The sequence below is a fragment of the Contarinia nasturtii genome, unplaced genomic scaffold (genome assembly GCF_009176525.2).
Source record: "Contarinia nasturtii isolate CC-2019 unplaced genomic scaffold, AAFC_CNas_1.1 Cnas_scaffold_4311, whole genome shotgun sequence".
Taxonomy (NCBI): domain Eukaryota; kingdom Metazoa; phylum Arthropoda; class Insecta; order Diptera; family Cecidomyiidae; genus Contarinia; species Contarinia nasturtii.
Window position 1 is genome coordinate 446,638 of NW_022201606.1, and position 18,378 is coordinate 465,015.

General features: G+C 34.9%; 1 protein-coding gene across 2 annotated transcripts in view; it reads left to right on the plus strand.

The window, feature by feature from the left end:
• The window catches only part of LOC116350715, a 31,515-nt gene that overhangs the window by 7,684 nt on the left and 5,453 nt on the right, over positions 1-18,378 (plus strand). Inside the window, exons 1-2 of one of the 2 annotated variants that reach the window (XM_031782620.1) lie at positions 15,505-15,759; positions 17,497-17,664. In XM_031782620.1, the coding sequence (XP_031638480.1) occupies positions 17,605-17,664 (60 nt within the window). In that variant the 5' untranslated portion in view covers positions 15,505-15,759; positions 17,497-17,604. Of the gene's footprint in view, positions 1-15,504; positions 15,760-17,496; positions 17,665-18,378 lie in introns of those variants that run through there. The other variant, XM_031782619.1, reaches the window with a different exon arrangement.

An 18,378-nucleotide genomic window follows, 5' to 3' on the forward strand; every position in this document is an offset into this window, starting at 1 on the left:
TACAGTCTGAATGAATTTTATTGCACTTTTTCTTATTAGTGAAATTTCATTTACTAGAATTTATGATTATTCAAATCACAATTTGTCTCTTTTCATTTCAAAATAATTAATTTAATATTCAAATTGTGTATGTTCATCATTGTTCTCATGGTAAGAAATCGATTCCCGCGGTTTTTGACTTGCGAATGAAGAGAAAACAATTAAATTTTTGCCAAAATTCATCACCGAAATAATTAAGATTATGACATTGATTTATGCTGATCAGCATCACTTGAACTTCGAGGTGAAGATGAAAAGAACTCTTCATCACTGCCGCAAGTCTTCGGACATTGTGAGTTGTATGGAAAGGGAAGCACAGCACACACAAAAAAAGAGCGAACCCATATCGTTGGTCCGATAAATGAAAGCTTTTCCCATGCAAGAGAGTTACAGCCGATTTGATGAACGAAGCACCTATCGATTAAGCACATTTGGAATGAACAGAAATGGACGAAGCTAATGAAATAAGCGAGAAAACAAGAAGACAAGAATCAAAAGCGGTCACAAACAGTAACGAAAGAAAATATGTAAATTTGCAATAAGCGTCCGATCTCAACTGTGAATGGCATATTTCATTTGAATATGATGAAGCAAAATAACAAAAACAACCGACCAACTCGTACGTTGTGCCATCCAGTTTACGTGTACGCACAAAACGGATCCGTGCGTATTGCCACCATCTTGGTCAGTTTGGCCCACAAATTTAAATGCAAATTTCACGCAAGAAGAAATCAATTTATTTTATATATTTTTTTGGCGGCAATGTTTTCGTTAACAACATTTTAAATCGGTGAAACGTCACCAAAAGTATCAGATTCAAAAATTTTAAAATATTTTGTTAACAACACCGTTTTTTAATGAGCCGCAGATTGTTTTGATATAAAAAAAAATGAACGACCATATTCAATGTCATCATAAGTTGATTCTGTTACACACAAAAAAAAAATCATCATCAAAAATTCGTTATCGTCCATTCCAATCAGCTATGTTCATTTACAATGTGGTCGATGTCGTTGCATACGAGTTTCGTCGATGCATCGCAAGCATTAACAAGGTATGGTGTGATGTGAGTTTCTTGTTTTCGCCATATGCACGTTGAGCCACACACACTTACATTTCCAATCAGTGATCTTCTGTTTTGCATTTTTCGAGTTGCTTGTCTCTATTTTGTCTTGAGTTTCTTGCAAAGAAAGCAAGTCAGTGTGTCAATTAATTAGCTTCCGGTCACAATGGTATTCACATTTATCTCAACCGAACTGCTTTGTGTGTTTCTTTTCTCGGATGAATTTTTCGTTTAATTTTATCTTGAGAGAGTCATAGGAATGCTATGAGAGAAGAATAGAAGCCCATTTCAAATAGATGTATAATAACATACGATTGTAGCATCAATTTATCATTTTTCGCCGGCAACAACGTCAAAATTTAAGTTAAGTAAGTGGCAGTTGAAAATACGTACGACAAACTGAACTCAAATACTTATGCTAATGATGCCGTTTGGCATTCGACTTTCATTCGAATAGCAATGCGTGTACAATGAAAGAGAGATAGTATGCCCTTTGCTTTTTTTCCCTGCCTGAAATGCATACCTCGCGAATTGATGCTCATGAACAACAAACAACAAACCGGTTTCAACGCCAATGTTTGTATCATTCGCAATTCACTTTTTTGGAATAGCTTGTTTGTGTGTTCTTTTGAACTTCATTTGACGCAGTCCCTTCTTGCATCCAATATTCCATACGGTCTACGGTAATTTTGTTTAATTTATACCTTTTCTCTATGTGCATTTCTTCATTCGTCTGGATGGAGATGTTGCGTCGTCTAGTTCATCGTGACTCGTTGTTGCATAGCCAACCAGTTTAAGAAGGTCAACCGGGCTATCGAAAATGCACTACACTGTGCAATGCCCACGGAAATCGTACGGCACAAAACAAGCCAAATACCAAACGATTTATGTGTGTGGAATGTGTACTCCGGCCGCCGACACATTGAAATTTCATAAGAAACATCTTATTTGTTGTACATTTTCAATTGAATCGCAATTCGGAATTGAATCGTTTAATTTTCGTGAAAGTGCTTGCGGATCGGGCGTTCTTTGCCGTTGTTCGTTCTGAATTGATTTGATTTTTTTTGTATAACGTTGGCAAAGTGATGCGTTACACTTATACTTTTTATTATTGTTTTCATTTTTCATTATTTAGCTTTGAAAGAGCAACAAATTATAGAGGTTGATGCTAAAGGAAAAATACCGCTTCAAAATGATGAAGAAAAAAAAGAGAATCAAAGCCTTTTTAATGCGCAATAATTGTCTTTTATTATTGCTTTTCATTACCGCTTTTTTTCTATTTCTCTTTCGCCATTCTTGTGCTCTGCACAGTTTTTATTGTTTCACAGATTATGAACTTTATGAAGTATGAAAACGTAATTTGGAAAATAAATTGATAAATGGCATTGTATACGGAGCAAACAATACCGTCTATTGTTCAATGGATTTGAACAGTTGGCTTGATGGTGCATCGTTACTTTTGTACTTGGCGCTGCTGTTCTTACCGCTGCTGCTTTTGTCTATAAGCTCCATTCGTTTTTTTACATTCGACTTCTTCTTCTTATTTCATTTCATTTTTCATTCTGCGTACCCTTTTTGTTTCTTTCGTTCGTTCGCTACTTATTTGCATTTGCGGCAAACAAGCAAATCAGCATCAACATCACGATTTCTCTTTTTTGCTTGTAATCGAAGCGTTTGCATAAATTCACAACTCTGATATGTTGGAGAACGCACACTTGCGCCTGTTTTATATTCTGAAACAAAGAAAACTTCTTTCAGCATCGCGAACCATTCCAAATTCCGCATGAAAAAAACCATTCGCCATTTTTTCTTCGCGCATATGATTTAAATAAAATCACTTCCGAAAGTCTGTTTCGAAATTATCTGGAGAAATGAAAGGAAAATTCTCTTCAAATTCGAATGTTGGGTATGTTTTTTTTGGTATTCAATAAAAATTAAGTACTCTTGTTCATGCTGAGAGAAAACCTAGCGTAACACGTGTAAAGTGACGGCTTATTTTCCATTTGGGTATAAAACAAGTTATTGAAATGACCACCAATCCAAAAGCTAATGATTGAAAATTCATGTTTACTGCATCAGAAACAAGTGATCGTGGAAAAACTAGATTTTACATTAACTTTTTTTCCTTCGTAAAAAATGCAATGCACAATTCCATGGCAATAGCGACAGCAAGTCGAAAGAAGATAAAAAAAAAGACGATTCACAGAGACGCGCACAGCCAAATGACAATTCTCCACTCCATTATCGATGGCATGCAATACAATATCGTCGCATCGATCAATAGACAAAATGTAGGTGAACGAGTTGATTTTAACGGATTCCATTATATTTAGCTCTTTTCACATTTCATTTCTCAATGAACAAATAAAAACATTCAATCGCACACACGCTCCACATTAATCTTGTTTTGTGCGTTTTGTACCACATCAATTTAATCTCACCGAGATGCAAATATAGAGAAAAAAAATTAAACCACTATCGAAAAGTTCTCATTTTTGGCATTTTGGTTTGTGTGTCGCGTGTCTGTGACATCAAGTGCACTTCGAAATGTGAGAGGAATGTTTTCAATTTCATTTTTACTTTCGGAAATGTGAGCGACTTAACGGGTGATTTACATGGTGTATCATAAAGAGGCAGCGGGAAAAAAGTGTAACACACAGACGATTTGGACGAATGGCACGGCGAAAGAGAAAGAAAAATGTGTGCGTACACACGTCATTGATCCAGAGCACATTCGGTGATCGTAATGAAATGATTCTCAGCGCTAACGATCGAATTCAAGACATTTTGAAATAATCACGTGGTAATGGTTTGCAGCATCGTGTTGTACACCATACCACATATATTCATAAGCAATTACGGCCAATATTAAGTGCCAAATTAGAGCAAAACTTTAAGAAGTGTGGAACATGAAATGTATATACGTTTGTTGAAAATTGAATATCATTATGATGGAATCGATTATTATGTGTTTTACTTGGTGTTCATAGAATTGGTAAAATAATTGCGCATTTTTCCATACTTATACACCACAGTAATCTAGCATTTCTCGCATTCACGCCAGAAACAATTGCGCGAATGGAATACGCATCGAGAATAATATGCGAACAATTCCAATAGCTATATGTGTGTGATCATGCCGCATTGTGATCAATTCAATCTCTTTCATTTGTGCTCCTTTCTCTTTTCGGATGCCTTTTTGGTACAGTTGCATATTGATTGGTTCCAGAGGAAAAATATAAAAATACGAAATACTTCAATCCTTTCACATGCCATATGTATTTGATGTGAATTGCCGATTTGTTTAAATTTCGCGATATTTTGGGCCCATATACAACTCGATTTAATCATACATCGCATCAAAATTCCATGCTCATTGAAAATTACTTGTTGAAACAAACAAGCAAACAATTAAATTTGAAACTGGAATGTAAACAAATCACTTTATTCAAATTAAAAATGAGTTGTTTTCACCATCCAAGATCTGTCAAAATGATTACCGCCTATGATTTGTATAAAATAAACAAAAATAAATACCATTTAATCGGTAAAAGATTAATCCAATGGAGCTGTTGAAATGCTGTCGATGTTGTAAGTGCTTAGATATCGAGATGAAAACCATCGCATCGATGGCAAGCCCCTTTCATTACCCATTTGCCGGAAAGAAATTGTACAATTTCAACAGCATCTCATCCAAATCTCTGATGAAGAAATTTAATGAAAACTCAACGGTTGCCGATGATTTTTCATTTGATAATTATAAATTTGAAAAAATACATTAAAGAAATTACAGCGAAAATGATATTAAATATTGTTGGTATATGTTCCATGTCATTCGAATGCTATTTGAAATCCGTAAAATAGTAGATTTGTTGAAATTTTGCTGAAAGAGTGCCCCGGCAGCAAAAAACCAATTACGAAATTACAACCGAACCGATTTTCGTTTTATTGAGAAATTACGATGAAACGACATTGATTTGCCTGCGGTGACATATCTCTTAAGACGAGTTTCAAGTTCATGCCAAGCATATACTGTTTGCATGTTAATCGAAGAAAATAAAACGTAGCGCCTACAATGCTTTCGCAGAGATAGAACGAGACCGACAGCTAAAGAGAGATAGAGAAAGAAGGAAAGAATGAAAAGAAGCGAAAAGAAGAATCGAAAATGAAGCGAGAATATGTAAATAAAAAAAACATCGACCACTTACAATTCTTACGTTCATTTTGGCGCTAGTCTGTTTGTTTTTACGGCCCCACGAGTATTCGATCTGTAATCCACGAATTGAACCGTTTGCAATTTTATTTTGTTGTTGATTTTCTTTGATTTCATTTTATTCACTGAAGGTAGAATCGACACTGGCTAGGTCGCTTTTATAGCAATCATTTTGCCAGTCACCACGCAGCCACATGTACTGAGCAAAATATATATATTCCGTATATGATATACCAAACAGTCAAACTTTCTCTTCTCGCTCACAAGTTCATGTGCCGTTTGATCAGACAGCGAGCACGGAACGGATTTGTCATGTTTTTCATCTCACTCCTTCTCATTCGCTACGTTTATCATGTCTTCGGTTCATATTTTGTGTTCAGCACTCTAGGTACGTGTTCATAACATAGTGAATTATTAAGTTTATTACCGATGAATCGCAATGCCAATGGCCAATCTGTTCATCAAATGAATAAAACTGACGGCACAACGAACGAACAGAGAAATTTATGTGTGGCTTTTTTTTCATAACGAAACCATATTTTCAACCAAAATGTTCAAATCGCCGCAATCTTCCGCTTTATGTCTTGAATTAAAAGTAAAAAAAGGCGAAATTTTAATGTTGCACGACGAATTTCAATTTTTCGAGCTTAAGACTCGCTTAACACTTGCCCGCCACATAAAATACACCATAGAACCTTTTCGTTTAATTTTCAATATCTATTGCATGCATTAAAAAAAATACAATTTTCTGTGGAAATACGACGGATGTATCGATTTCACAATAATATAGAGTAAAAGAAATGCTAAGGGCCAACGGTGAAAACTGTTTCGTACAGTTTTGTTTTGTATTTTTAACCTGACGTCTGTGTTTTTTTCCCATTTGGCGAAATAAAAATTTCGCTTTTCACCGCACTCAAAATCAAATGTACACAACAGAAAATAAAAATTACTTTTCATCAGCAACATGCCGCGCGCGATTTGGTAATCAGCAATCTCAATTCATTCCATTGCACCTTTGCTGACGTAGCATCTCAACTTGCAAAGTCATGCCACATGAATGGCAAAAGATCTCTCACCATGATGCAAAACATGGGAATATGGGTCACGTTTTTGGTGTGGTTTATTTTAAGAACACATTGTGTGCGCGCATCTTTGAAAACGAAACGTTTTTCAGTTGTTGCTGTTGCCTTTGTTTTGATTTCTCTCTCTCTCGCTCTCTCTCTCTCTCTCTCAAATGTCCAAGAATTAATGGAGTTTCTGCGGTGTTGGTAAATTGGTCGGCAGGTTTTTGTTTTAGTACATCACCTCATTCTCAACGGAATCGATTCAATCCAAACGAAACCAATCTGACTGAAACAATGCAAAACAAATATTTAAAAATCAAAGCACTCATTGTTTTCATTCGGAAGTTATTGTCTATTTATGGATTGAACGAGATCTGTATTACTTCCACATTTCCAAGAACATCCAAATCGGGCTATAATTGATGTCAACAAATTATCAAACAATGATGGTTTGTGAGGAAAACGAAACATTTCTGTTGGCTTTGTAATCGGCATTTATACAGCGAATGGCAATTAATTTCCATTGATATGTTTTAATTGTTAACGAAACCTACTTATCGTGTGCGTACACTCCGATGTATCAACAAACTCAGAGAATCTATTGCTTCTTTTCATTTCTACATTGTGTTTGCTAAAATAATTTCCATTGCAAATGCATTTAATACCATAGCATTGCTGTATCTCTTGTGCCGGTACGTTTTTCCTCGCACTTTTTCGATTGAATTTCACATAGTTTGAGTTTAGTAGAATGTTGATGAATTCACAAACGACTCAAATAATCTGATTGTGAACGGTGTGCTTTAAGACAGAAAAGCGTCGTTTTCCCGCCGTCTTGCTTGTCTCTTTTGTTCCGAATTCAAATTCGAATGTCATCCGCTAAAATTTATGAGTGCGAAATAATTAGAAAACAACAAAGTAAATAACGTTGATGTTTTCAGGGCAGTGAATTTTTCGTGCGAATTTGAAAGAGAGAAAAAAAAGAAGACAAACACAAAACAAAAATTGAATGCAACGCCGTTTAATTGAATTAAGATCGAGCATGATTGTGTGACCGTAAATTCAATTAGATGAATACAGAACTTGACTAACAAAAGACACACACACACTCTCTCTCTCCCTACCTCTCCTTCTACTTGGATTTTATTCCACAGAAAGTGGATTGATACATTTTAAGTGCACTATGATCATTTATTCTCTTTTTATTCCATCTGCATATCATCTGTGTGGTTCATGAAAAACAAAAAGCTATAAGATCCAACATGATAAAATTGCTATAAAAAACGCTGCACATTTTATTGTCGCAAAGCATTCCAATCAAGTCATTGTTTGGATTTTTTTTCTTTGATTCAGTTGGATCATTTTCAGTCGCAACACAATACGACTTCGAGGGAAAAAGGGAACAACAGAAAATGAATTGAGGAAACACAATGAGAAATTGATTCACTCACAAGAAAGTCACGACTTTAATAGCTTTTGGCGCATGCGTTCGCATATTGGTATCACTTTCAGTGGACTCAAAATGGCTTTGTCAGTGTAGCTCGTGGCATTGAATCCATCTTAAATCCGGACATAAAAAACTTAATCTGCATTTTGTCTTTGAAACAAATCTACTGTCTATGATCTGCCTACGACATATCTACGAATGACTTCCAACATCTACATCACAATTGACTTTCAATTTTTCAGCTCTAACTTTCCTCTACTCACTTGGTTTGCCATTTTTCTTTTCATCTTCGTTTCTCGTGCCCATCACATCTTTTTTTCAAATGATTTTGAACTCAAGTACATGGTAGAGCATTGTTTTCTACAATATGCTCTTCATTCAACTTTAATTCAATAGGGCAGTTTTATTGTTGTTCATTTTTCCGATCATCACGATAAATACATGCAACATTATTTGTATTAACGAGCAATTGAAAAAAACAACAGCATGCCAAACAATTGAAGAGTTCGTTGCTTCTTTGAAACTGTTGGTTCATCGTATTGTATTATGTAAACCACGCTGCACTATAGCGGCCCTGGAATAATTCGAATATTTTACAATGAACTGCAAATATGTTTGAATTATTTTTGTGTAAAATAAATGCTTCCATTGTGATAACGATAGGCATATTACTTGGAAATTGGCATTAAATCATCGCCGTTTAAATACAGCTCGATAATGAGCCAAGAATTTTTGTTTTGTTTAGCTGATCAATTTTGCCTTGCCCGAGTTAAAATAAACGAAGCTCATTAATGGAGATATGAATCATATCACATTGTGAAATATTTTATCATGTGAATGACGTTGTAACAAGCGTGCGAAGCCATAGATGTGAGTGCGGCTAAATAGCATTGAGAAAAAAATGAAGTGCGACTTTGAACCGGTTTTCGAACTTGAAAATGTAATGAAACGGCACACGATTTGATGGAATTGAAAATGGTAATGCTAGTCAAGTTTAAGATCAGCAGCGCCAATGGATTTGCAATCGAGCAAATCGAATGTAATTCCGAAATCAATATGGACGGTTAAATCGTTTAATTTGTTTTCCAATAAAACTGTAGCACCGAAGCCAAATCAATCGAAGCGAAAGTTTTTCAAATTGATTTTCGTTGTTGTTTTTTCATTTATTTATTTATTTCGCCGATCGCGTTTCTGTTTGTTTGTTTTTGTGTTTATTAGAATTGACCATATATATATATATAGAAACCGATCGAAACATTGAATGGGTTTCAATTGAAATAAAACTTTCTCCGATGCAAACATCAAATGCATCGAACGCAATAAAAGAAAGAAAAAGGAGTTATCACATTTGCTATGGATTCTTGGTTTATTAGTGGTTTTTCACAAGAAATACCAAGCGGTCAACGAGCATTTCTCGTGTGGCTTTATTGGTAAACAGATGGTATAGTTAAATTCACTGTCACTTATTATGTTCTCGAATTTCTTCAAGTTAACGGTAAACCATCATGCAACGAAGTGCATCCTGTTTTATGATCCATTGTTGTTGGTTTTTTTTACAGCTCAGTGGTTTCGCTTCCCTTTTCATTTTCAATTTCAGGCGAATTTATGTATGCTATTTTATGTTGTTGTTTGATAATTTGATATATTTTTGGTTCGGTGCCTTAATTTCAGTTTTGCATTTACAAAAAAAAAATATATTTACGTAGCCGTACACATAAATTTGTGTAACCCAGAGAACAATGCATGCAACAACATCGATTACAAGCATAAATAACACCGTACTCAATTTCTTTGTTAAAGTGACGACGACGAAGAAAGAAGAAAAAAACGCATGACAATGTTCTTGAGAAGCACTGCTTGCACACTTAAATCAAGCGGAATGTTGTCGGCAAAAAATGTCGTGCCATGGCCATTATCATTGGATCGAGATCAATGTAGCCATGCCGAATTTTTCTTTTTGTGGGTCAGTCTCAAGTAATTGGATCCTGAGAATATCAGATCAAAATACAACGGAATTCATTTTAATTGCTCGATTACATTAGAAACTTCAATTTCCGGCAATAAAACTCCAAGCGATCGAATGACTCACAACATGCAATGTTCGATGTAAAAGCATCTCATGGTCATTTCTTCATACAAAAAAAAATACATCTAATGTTATTTTGTTGTGTGTTCGTTCAAAAACATTAAAAGTCGTCATCACAAGAGATTATTGCGTAATTGGTTGATGCGCTTACGACATTTCAACATTTTACATATGCTTTGTTCGTACCACGAGACCTACATTTGAAGCAACCGAAAAAAAACCAAACAATGGCACTTCTGTTCGTTAGTCGTGCTGTTTTTTTTTTTTTTTGTGAATCACCGTGATCTTCGTTCTTGTTTGCATTCGCTGCGGTTCTAGAAAGAAACTAAAAACATGAGAATATCGTAAACATGAAAGACAATGATACACGTGCTTCTTGCGTTCGGTTTGGCGAAGAGGTACAACGTAACACATATGAAGAGAAGAGAAAGAATAAATTGTTGTCGGTTGCACAATTTACGAAATGAGCGAAGAAGAAAAAAATGTGCTAGACCTTGTTTTTTTTGGTCGTTCAGTTTATTTGGAGCACAGCAACAATGATCTGTGTGATGAAACAAATGCGCCTACTGTTGACGAAGAGATGTAAATCTTGCGGCTCGAGAATGCAAACATGAATTCTTTTTCTTTTTCGTGGCTTCATCGTAATCAGTTGCACTCTATTGCCATGATTTTACCAAAAGAAAATGCTTCTGTTCCGGGAATCGTTTTTCAGGCAGAGCGATCGAGAATCAGCTCATGCGTGTCTATATGTCTCTCACATATGAACAAAGCTTTGCTTGAATGTATTACGTATTTTCCACTCTAATAAAAATTGCATGGAGAAAGCAAAAAACTCATAAATCATATATGGCCGTTCTTCGTGTGGCACAAAACAATAAATTCATCAAAAACGGCAGCCGATTTTTATGTTCTTGTTACCCCATTTATTTTCCTTATCGGCAGGCATAGTCAAAACCGACTGCGTATCTGTCGGTGAATCGAAACGCAAATTATGCACTGAAAATAGCTTTTTAATATTTGAATTATTATCCACTATCTAATGGTTATAATCATTTCCGATGTTGGCCAGAAATCATGATTACCGTCTCAATGGTTTATGCTAAACTAACGTTAGATGATTGCAGGAATCAATTATCATTGTCGGTTATGACGTGATTGCAGCGACTCACGATCAAAATGGTGCACAATCAAATGGGAAAGCAATGAATTGAAATGATAATTATAATGAGTTATAATTACACTGGAATCAAGTGCATCAAACTTTGAACCTTAAGATTGATCTTTCGATCATTTAAATGTGAAGAAAATATTTTTCAAAACGATTCAACATCATTACCGCATGACAGTATTTTGGGTGATTTTCAACGCAATTTTGATCGCGATAATGACTTACGTTGTTAATTTCGGCTGTTGTTTTTTTGAATTCCTGTTCATCTTTTGTTCAAGGTTGTTTTGTAAACATTTTTTCCAAATTTCAAATAACATCCGAAAAGTGAAATTTATTCACTCAAGCCGTTGTTTTAATTTCGATTACCTCTTCAATTATTATTACAATCTTTCGTTGATGTTTTGGCGTCTGACTTTTGTGCCGCTTCGTAGGCATGCATATTGTTTTTTTTTTCTTTTCAATTATTTTCTCGTTGTTGTTTAGATTTTCGGCGGCGACAAAGCAGATGATGAAATCAAAAGATGCAATTTCTCATCAAAAAAAGCGAACGACACAAAAAAGCAACAACTTTTGAACTCTTGGTTGTCGTTCACCAAAAAGAAAAGCAAATTAAAACATAATCGCATTCAATTGTATTGTTTGTTGTTGGAGCAATCAAAAAAAGATGTATTTTCGTGCGTGAGATGAAAAATTGTAGTGTTGCCACAATTGAAATGGAAAGTTTATGTTAAAATACAGTCATTTAAAGTGGTTTGAATCGTTTTGTGGATTTTATTCGCGAACAGTTCAAATCGAGTGCGAGTTAAATGTCACCAAACGATAAATATAATCGATGTTAAACTGTTTAAAATGAAGACATTAACTTTCTCGAAGTTGAACAACAAGGTTCCCATTCATATATGTGGGCTGTGGGGAGCGCCGCTTGTTTCCTGTCATTTGCGAATATAATTTGTTCTGTCATCTTTTTCCGTTTTGGACACTCTCATTGATGACGAATCATTTTACATGGTAGTTCATTCACATATTACATATGAACACAATTTGGCAGCAATTAAATATTTTTTACATTTGAAGAAAAAAACTGCCATTTCATGCTCTTAGCGAGACAAACCAAAATTGAATGTTCATTACACAAAAATTGATGATGCCATCATATTAGGCGATCAATACACAATTTCACTTTGTTTCGATAACTTTCATTCCTGATTTTGTGTACTTCCTATTTGTAAAAGAGTCACTTCAGAAAGAGTTCGGATTCGTCATTCGACAATCTTTTATTCATATGCAAAATTAGAAGTTGAAAGAGAAACCATATTCCATTTATTTGATTCTAAAGACTTTTACTATCGAGAAAGAGAAAAAAAGACTGTGAACGAAAAAATCTCAGTTTTGTAGGCCATTTTATCCACAAAAATATGTCGTTACCATATTTAATATTTTAATCTTTTCTATTTCTCCGGCAACGATCACATTTCTCATTCAAAATACTGATCGATTGGTAACTTTCTTCCATATATTTCACTGAATGCGGCTATTGGAATTGTTCAGCATTTGTTCGGAATTTGTCACAAATCGATACTTCCACGTTTTCAAAATGAAAGTGTAATTTGTTTAAATTCTTTTGACTGAAAACGAAGTGTTTCTCGCCTTTTTTCAGTAAATATTTCTTCTTTTGTATTTTTTTCAATAATGTGAAAATTCTTTTGGGAATTTTCGGTCGAGACATTTAACTTTTGTTTTCGTTTTTATTAAACAAAACACGAAAGATTTGTGTTTACTGTTTTCTCTCTACAAAGATCGATGTGAATAGTGTATTATTTCAAACTTTCTGTGTAAACAAATCGTGTTTGAAAAATTGAAGGTATTTATTGAGATAAATCATGTTGGTGATTCTTTCTGAATTTCATTGTGTGACATCGTACAATGGTCGCTTGATTCATATTCAGGTTAAGTATGAACATGTTTTGACTTTTTCTATGGCAATAATTGCATTCGAAGACCATCATTAGCATCAACAAGACGCGTTTCTAATTGTTCAGCCACTAAGTCTTAAATATGAGTTAAAATCAAAGGTGATTTGTTGTTGTTGTGTTGAACAAGTGAAAACGATGAAGAACGTGTGCATTGGATTTGATTGTCGAAAAAAGTTAAATGGCATCACTTTGCGTTCTCATCCATTAGCATGTACAATGTACACACGTACAAAAGTCTTTCAAAAGTCACTCAATACGATCTTGTTACACGTGTAAACTGTTGTTAATTCGTTTTTTGTGTTTCTGAACATCTCGGATTTTATTTGGACAAGCTTGAAGAAGAAGAAAAAACCCAAATGACCAAACAAAAAAAGCGAAATCTAATTGTATACAAACATGTGTGCACGGATCATGTGTGTATTTCCTTGAACATTTTTTTCGGTAAACATCAAATTTAACTCGGTTTTTTTTTCGGTTCAACCAGCATTGTATTTTTTTTCTGAATTGCATTCGATTCTATATGCTCATTCGACATAACAAATCATCGAAAAAAAACGAAATTCAAAACAAAAACAAATGTAGTCGCTTTTGATCCAAACACTTTCACTAAATTTTTGTTTTCGCCAAAGCGAAGAAACAGCTTGAGCATTTAAATATAAAAATCTACAGTAAATTAAACGATTTTAATTGTTAGATAAAACAAAAGCCGTGACCCACAATGAAGTTTTCATTTAATTGATAGTGAAAAGCGAATATTTTACAAGCAATTATGTTGACGGTGATGAGACGTGTTCAACGAGTGAAAAAAAGATCTCCAAATGAAGAGTCGATTTGAAATGACTACAATTTGCGCCTCAACACAGGCAACAATTGCGCTTGAAATGAATAGCACAAATTCTTGGTACGAACAGAAACACACGAGCTAAAAAGTATTTGAAATGATATGATGATAGGGGGTGATTAAATGGCAGTGCCTTCGAATCGCTAGCGAAATGTATGAGATCACTTGAGATCGCGTTGATCATCAACATTACGCGTGAATAACGCATTTGATCACTATAATTATTGTTAATAATGTGCCTATGTATCAAGTCATTAGACCTGTTCTCACATTGTTTGTAAATGACAAGCTTGAGGATTTAACAGAGCAATTGAAAACAAAAGAAAATGAACCATCATTGATGAACGATTTTTAATGATTAAAATGTTATTTGGTCCATCTCTTGTCATTGGCAGCTCGGCAAATATTGGTTTTACTTACATTAAATTCCACGCTAACACTTCAAGATATCACATTACGGACGCATGCGATGTCATGGTGTTTTGGGTGCTCGCAGCATAAAATCAAATGACAAAAGTAAATAGAAAAGTATAAACAAACAAAGTGAACAAAGACAAATACAATCAGATAGAATATATCGTGAGCGATCGTTGTGCCAACATGAGCTTCTTGTAAAGTTGAATGGTTCTGTATCAGTGTATCAGTAGGTTAATGGAACACCATTCATATTTTACCGCATATATGCACGCCATAAACATTACGTTTACGCCAAGTTTCTGCTACTTTTCATATGTATATCTTCGAAGTCGTCATTGCTGATGTGTTTTCTTTGGTCTTTTCTTTCTTTTGCTTCTTGTTCATGGTTTCTTGAATCATCTCCATCGATCGGTGTTGTTGTTGTTCTTGCTTTTTTCCTACTCTTTAACTCGACATACTCGATTCGTCTTCTTCATTCCACGTTCTTTCTTATAATTAGTACTCTGGTAATATGCGAGCGTTCGTACTGTGAGCTGTGTTTACTATGAAGAATAGATATAAATTATGGCCACAACAAAAAATGCAAAAGGAAAAATGCGTAGCGCAAAAAAAAATATATATATTTATAAAATAAATAAAGAGATGACCAAAGAGATAGAAAATTGCAAGTAAAGATGGTATAGTTAATATAGGGAGTGGTGTGGTGCTGATGCGTGTGTCAATGAGTCGTTCTTTTTAATGGATTTCCACTCGTAAAATGAAAAATACTGAACGAGTTGCGGTTCAAGTGATGAATATATCGTTTTTTAAAGATACAAACTGGAATTTCTAATGTCCTTGCTTTTTATTATTGTTCGCCACATCAAACTAAACGACATTCATAAATGTCTTCTTTTTCTCTTTCTATCTTTCTCTCTCTCGCTCTTGCTCTCTACCTCTCTATCGCGAGCGTGTCTGTGATCGCCGTTAAGACTGAAGATATTATACTCTTGACAATTTTACAATATTATTTCAACGACTCTTATTCACGATATGCGATAGTGTGATGTGCCAATGCCGTTATAGAAATGCTATTCTTTCTTTTCTTCTCATTTTCGTGTGTGCCGGAATATTTGGACTGTATATATGCTTGTGCGCGTCTTCGAATGCAACCTTTCACACATTTCACCGGCACTCGCATAGGCAGCAAGTGGGTCCTCAATTGGTCAGCCGAATTAGTTTGTAACTGATGTTCGACGGTCGATGTACTCTCCTATAAAAAGCAATTTTGTGTGTGATATTTTTTTTTGTTTCGGTTAAGTTTCACCTGAGTTGTGAGAACGAAAGACACGGCACGTGGATATCAATTTGGCATCAAATCAAGCATGATCTTACAATAGTGAAAAACACAAGAAGAGAAAGATAGTATTCAAATTCTAATGTTATAAATTGACTGAAGTGAAACTGATCATGTGAGTGAATTTGAGTAAACTCAGTCCCGGAATCATCATATATATTGTTTGTGACTTCGTGATCGTATTTTTTTGCTCACTTCTGAATCTATTTCAATTGAATCAATCAAGTTTGGTGTGGCGAGGAAAATGTGATTGAAGAAGAAAAAAATTACCAAGTTATTACTGGTTTTGTGATTTGAAATGTCAGTCTGAATTCAATGAAAGCATTCATACATTTCATGCTCAGCCCATTTATGCGATTCCTCTGGTCATGTTCATTTAATCAATAAGCGTGCGAAACCATTCCCCCCCATCATCTCTTTATCTCAACTAAGATGGTGAAATCAATATTTGTTGGAACTTCGTGCTACTGTTGCAGAAAAAGCATGAATCAATTATCGAAATCCGTATGCTCAAGTTTCAGTGAAATATGATTTGGTGGCTGGAAGTATGCATGCTATGCGGATGCTTCTGTCGCTCTCATCGATAAAAAATTTGAACAAAAAGAAGAAAATCATCCAAAATTCCCAAATAAATTGCGAGTCGCTAATCTAACGATTGAATTTGTGGATTTGATCAGTTAAGTCTTCGTGCCATTGAACTTGTGCTATTATCTACTATCGTGCTGTTGTACAGTGTGTGATGAAAAGTTTCTAATTTCCTAGAGTTATTTGAATCATTTAAGCGCTTGGAAAGCGCTGAGACTTTTTCGCTGTGCGCCGTTGTGGGTGTTCATTTTTCGATTGAAAGTAGATTTTAATAAACACACTGAATGATTTCGCTTCATTGATGCATGCAATCTAGCTCACTGTCGCTGAACCCATGCGAAAAGCATAGGTGCGCACCGTGCACATTTTTACACTGAAATGAAATCGACTTCAAACGAACGGAATAACACACACACACACACGACCGAAAAACAATAGAACAATTTCATTTTGTTAAATATTTTTCGTTTGTTCAGTGATTTTTTAATTATTTCTGGTGCAATCAAATCGTTCCCACAAAGTGAACCTGAAAACAAGTGATGATTTGCACTCTACATTTCAACAACCTAGTCTCTTTACGTCGTCTATACTCATTTATCTCTCTACATCTATTCGTTGTCTCGTTTGCATAAGCGTATTCAATTTAAACCAGTCTACGTAGTGGTAATAACTGTTCTCTATCCAAATTGATTTAAATCGTTATCACTCAAATGGTGAAAAAAAAGAAAAAAACAGAAAACTGCACGATTTTTGGTAAACATTAATTTCCATTCGATCATTTGGATACAACTGTTGTCCAGCGCTGTAGATGCCACAGTGAAACAGTGTGTCAAATTCATTTAGTTACTTCGTCGTTGTGTGACACACTTTTTTCTACTCGAATTTCGTTACTTTCTCAATCATATCAATTCAAATGTTTGAACATCGTCTGTTACTACTACAATCGCGTTTATCGCAGAATTCCATGTCGGATGATTAAATCAAATAAAGAAAATTCTCAAATTTGTTTGCATTTATTCACCGAGTGGTCTTAATTAATGTGAATTAAATGAAAGATGAGAATGTGTAATTTACGACTGCGAAAAAAAACACACACACACACCAATGACCATTGACCAGTTGTCGTGGATTTAGGTCCCTTGAATATTTGTAAATGAATAAAACGAAGCATCCAAAGCAATCAATCAATAGCTTAAAGTCATAAAAAATGTTTTCACTAAAATAAAGTTATAATGTTATTATGTTTCTTGTCATTCTTTTATTTTAGTTCGACCAGAGGTTAATAGAAATTCCGACTGATCTTAAAAATTCCCCATCTCCAATAGCTTGAGTTTCCCAAGAATTAGATACGATACCATCGGAAATACACACCAAAATGGCTTGCCGCTCGCGATATTTCATCGCGTCCATATTCATAACACTATGTGTTTTAAAGGTAAGTAACGAAAAGACGCCGATAACCAAATGACTTTTTTGTGTGTTTGTATTCTTTAATTTTCTACGCATCCGTTCCACCAAAATGTCATAAAACGACCAAAATAAAACAAAGACGGTAAAATGTGCATAAAAAAATGGTATGGCAAAAAGAATGGATCAAGTAAAAAATACGAAAGAACACCAAAATAAATTTAAACAGCAAATGTCGTTCGTGCATTGTGCAGAGTAAGAATTTTTACCGTTATCCGAAACCTGAATAGTGAAAGTTATTGTAGTGCAACTGAAGGGAAAAACATTCATGCAGCCGACATCATGGCAGCAATTTATGCATTGCCGAATGGTTCTTATGAATGCGTGCAAGGTGGTCGTCTATCACACATAAGTCGACTTTATATATATATATCATCGTACGGAGTTCGCAATTCTTTCCCCATTCGACAAAAAAACAGCTCTTTTTTTTCTTTCTGGGTCACACCATATTCACACCAAAAGAAAGCAATCGTTGCGAACAAAAAGGTTCATTTTTATGCAGAATGTTGTTGGTCTTTTTTCGGAAATGCGAATAAAAGTGAAAATAATAGCGAGAATTCTGGGTGCGCAAAGCCATACAAGTATATTGTATGGCTTTTGATGAATTTCAACGCATGCCTTTCTGACCATTTACGCATATATTTGCCTTTAACAATCGCCGTGCGTAAGCCGATCACAAACG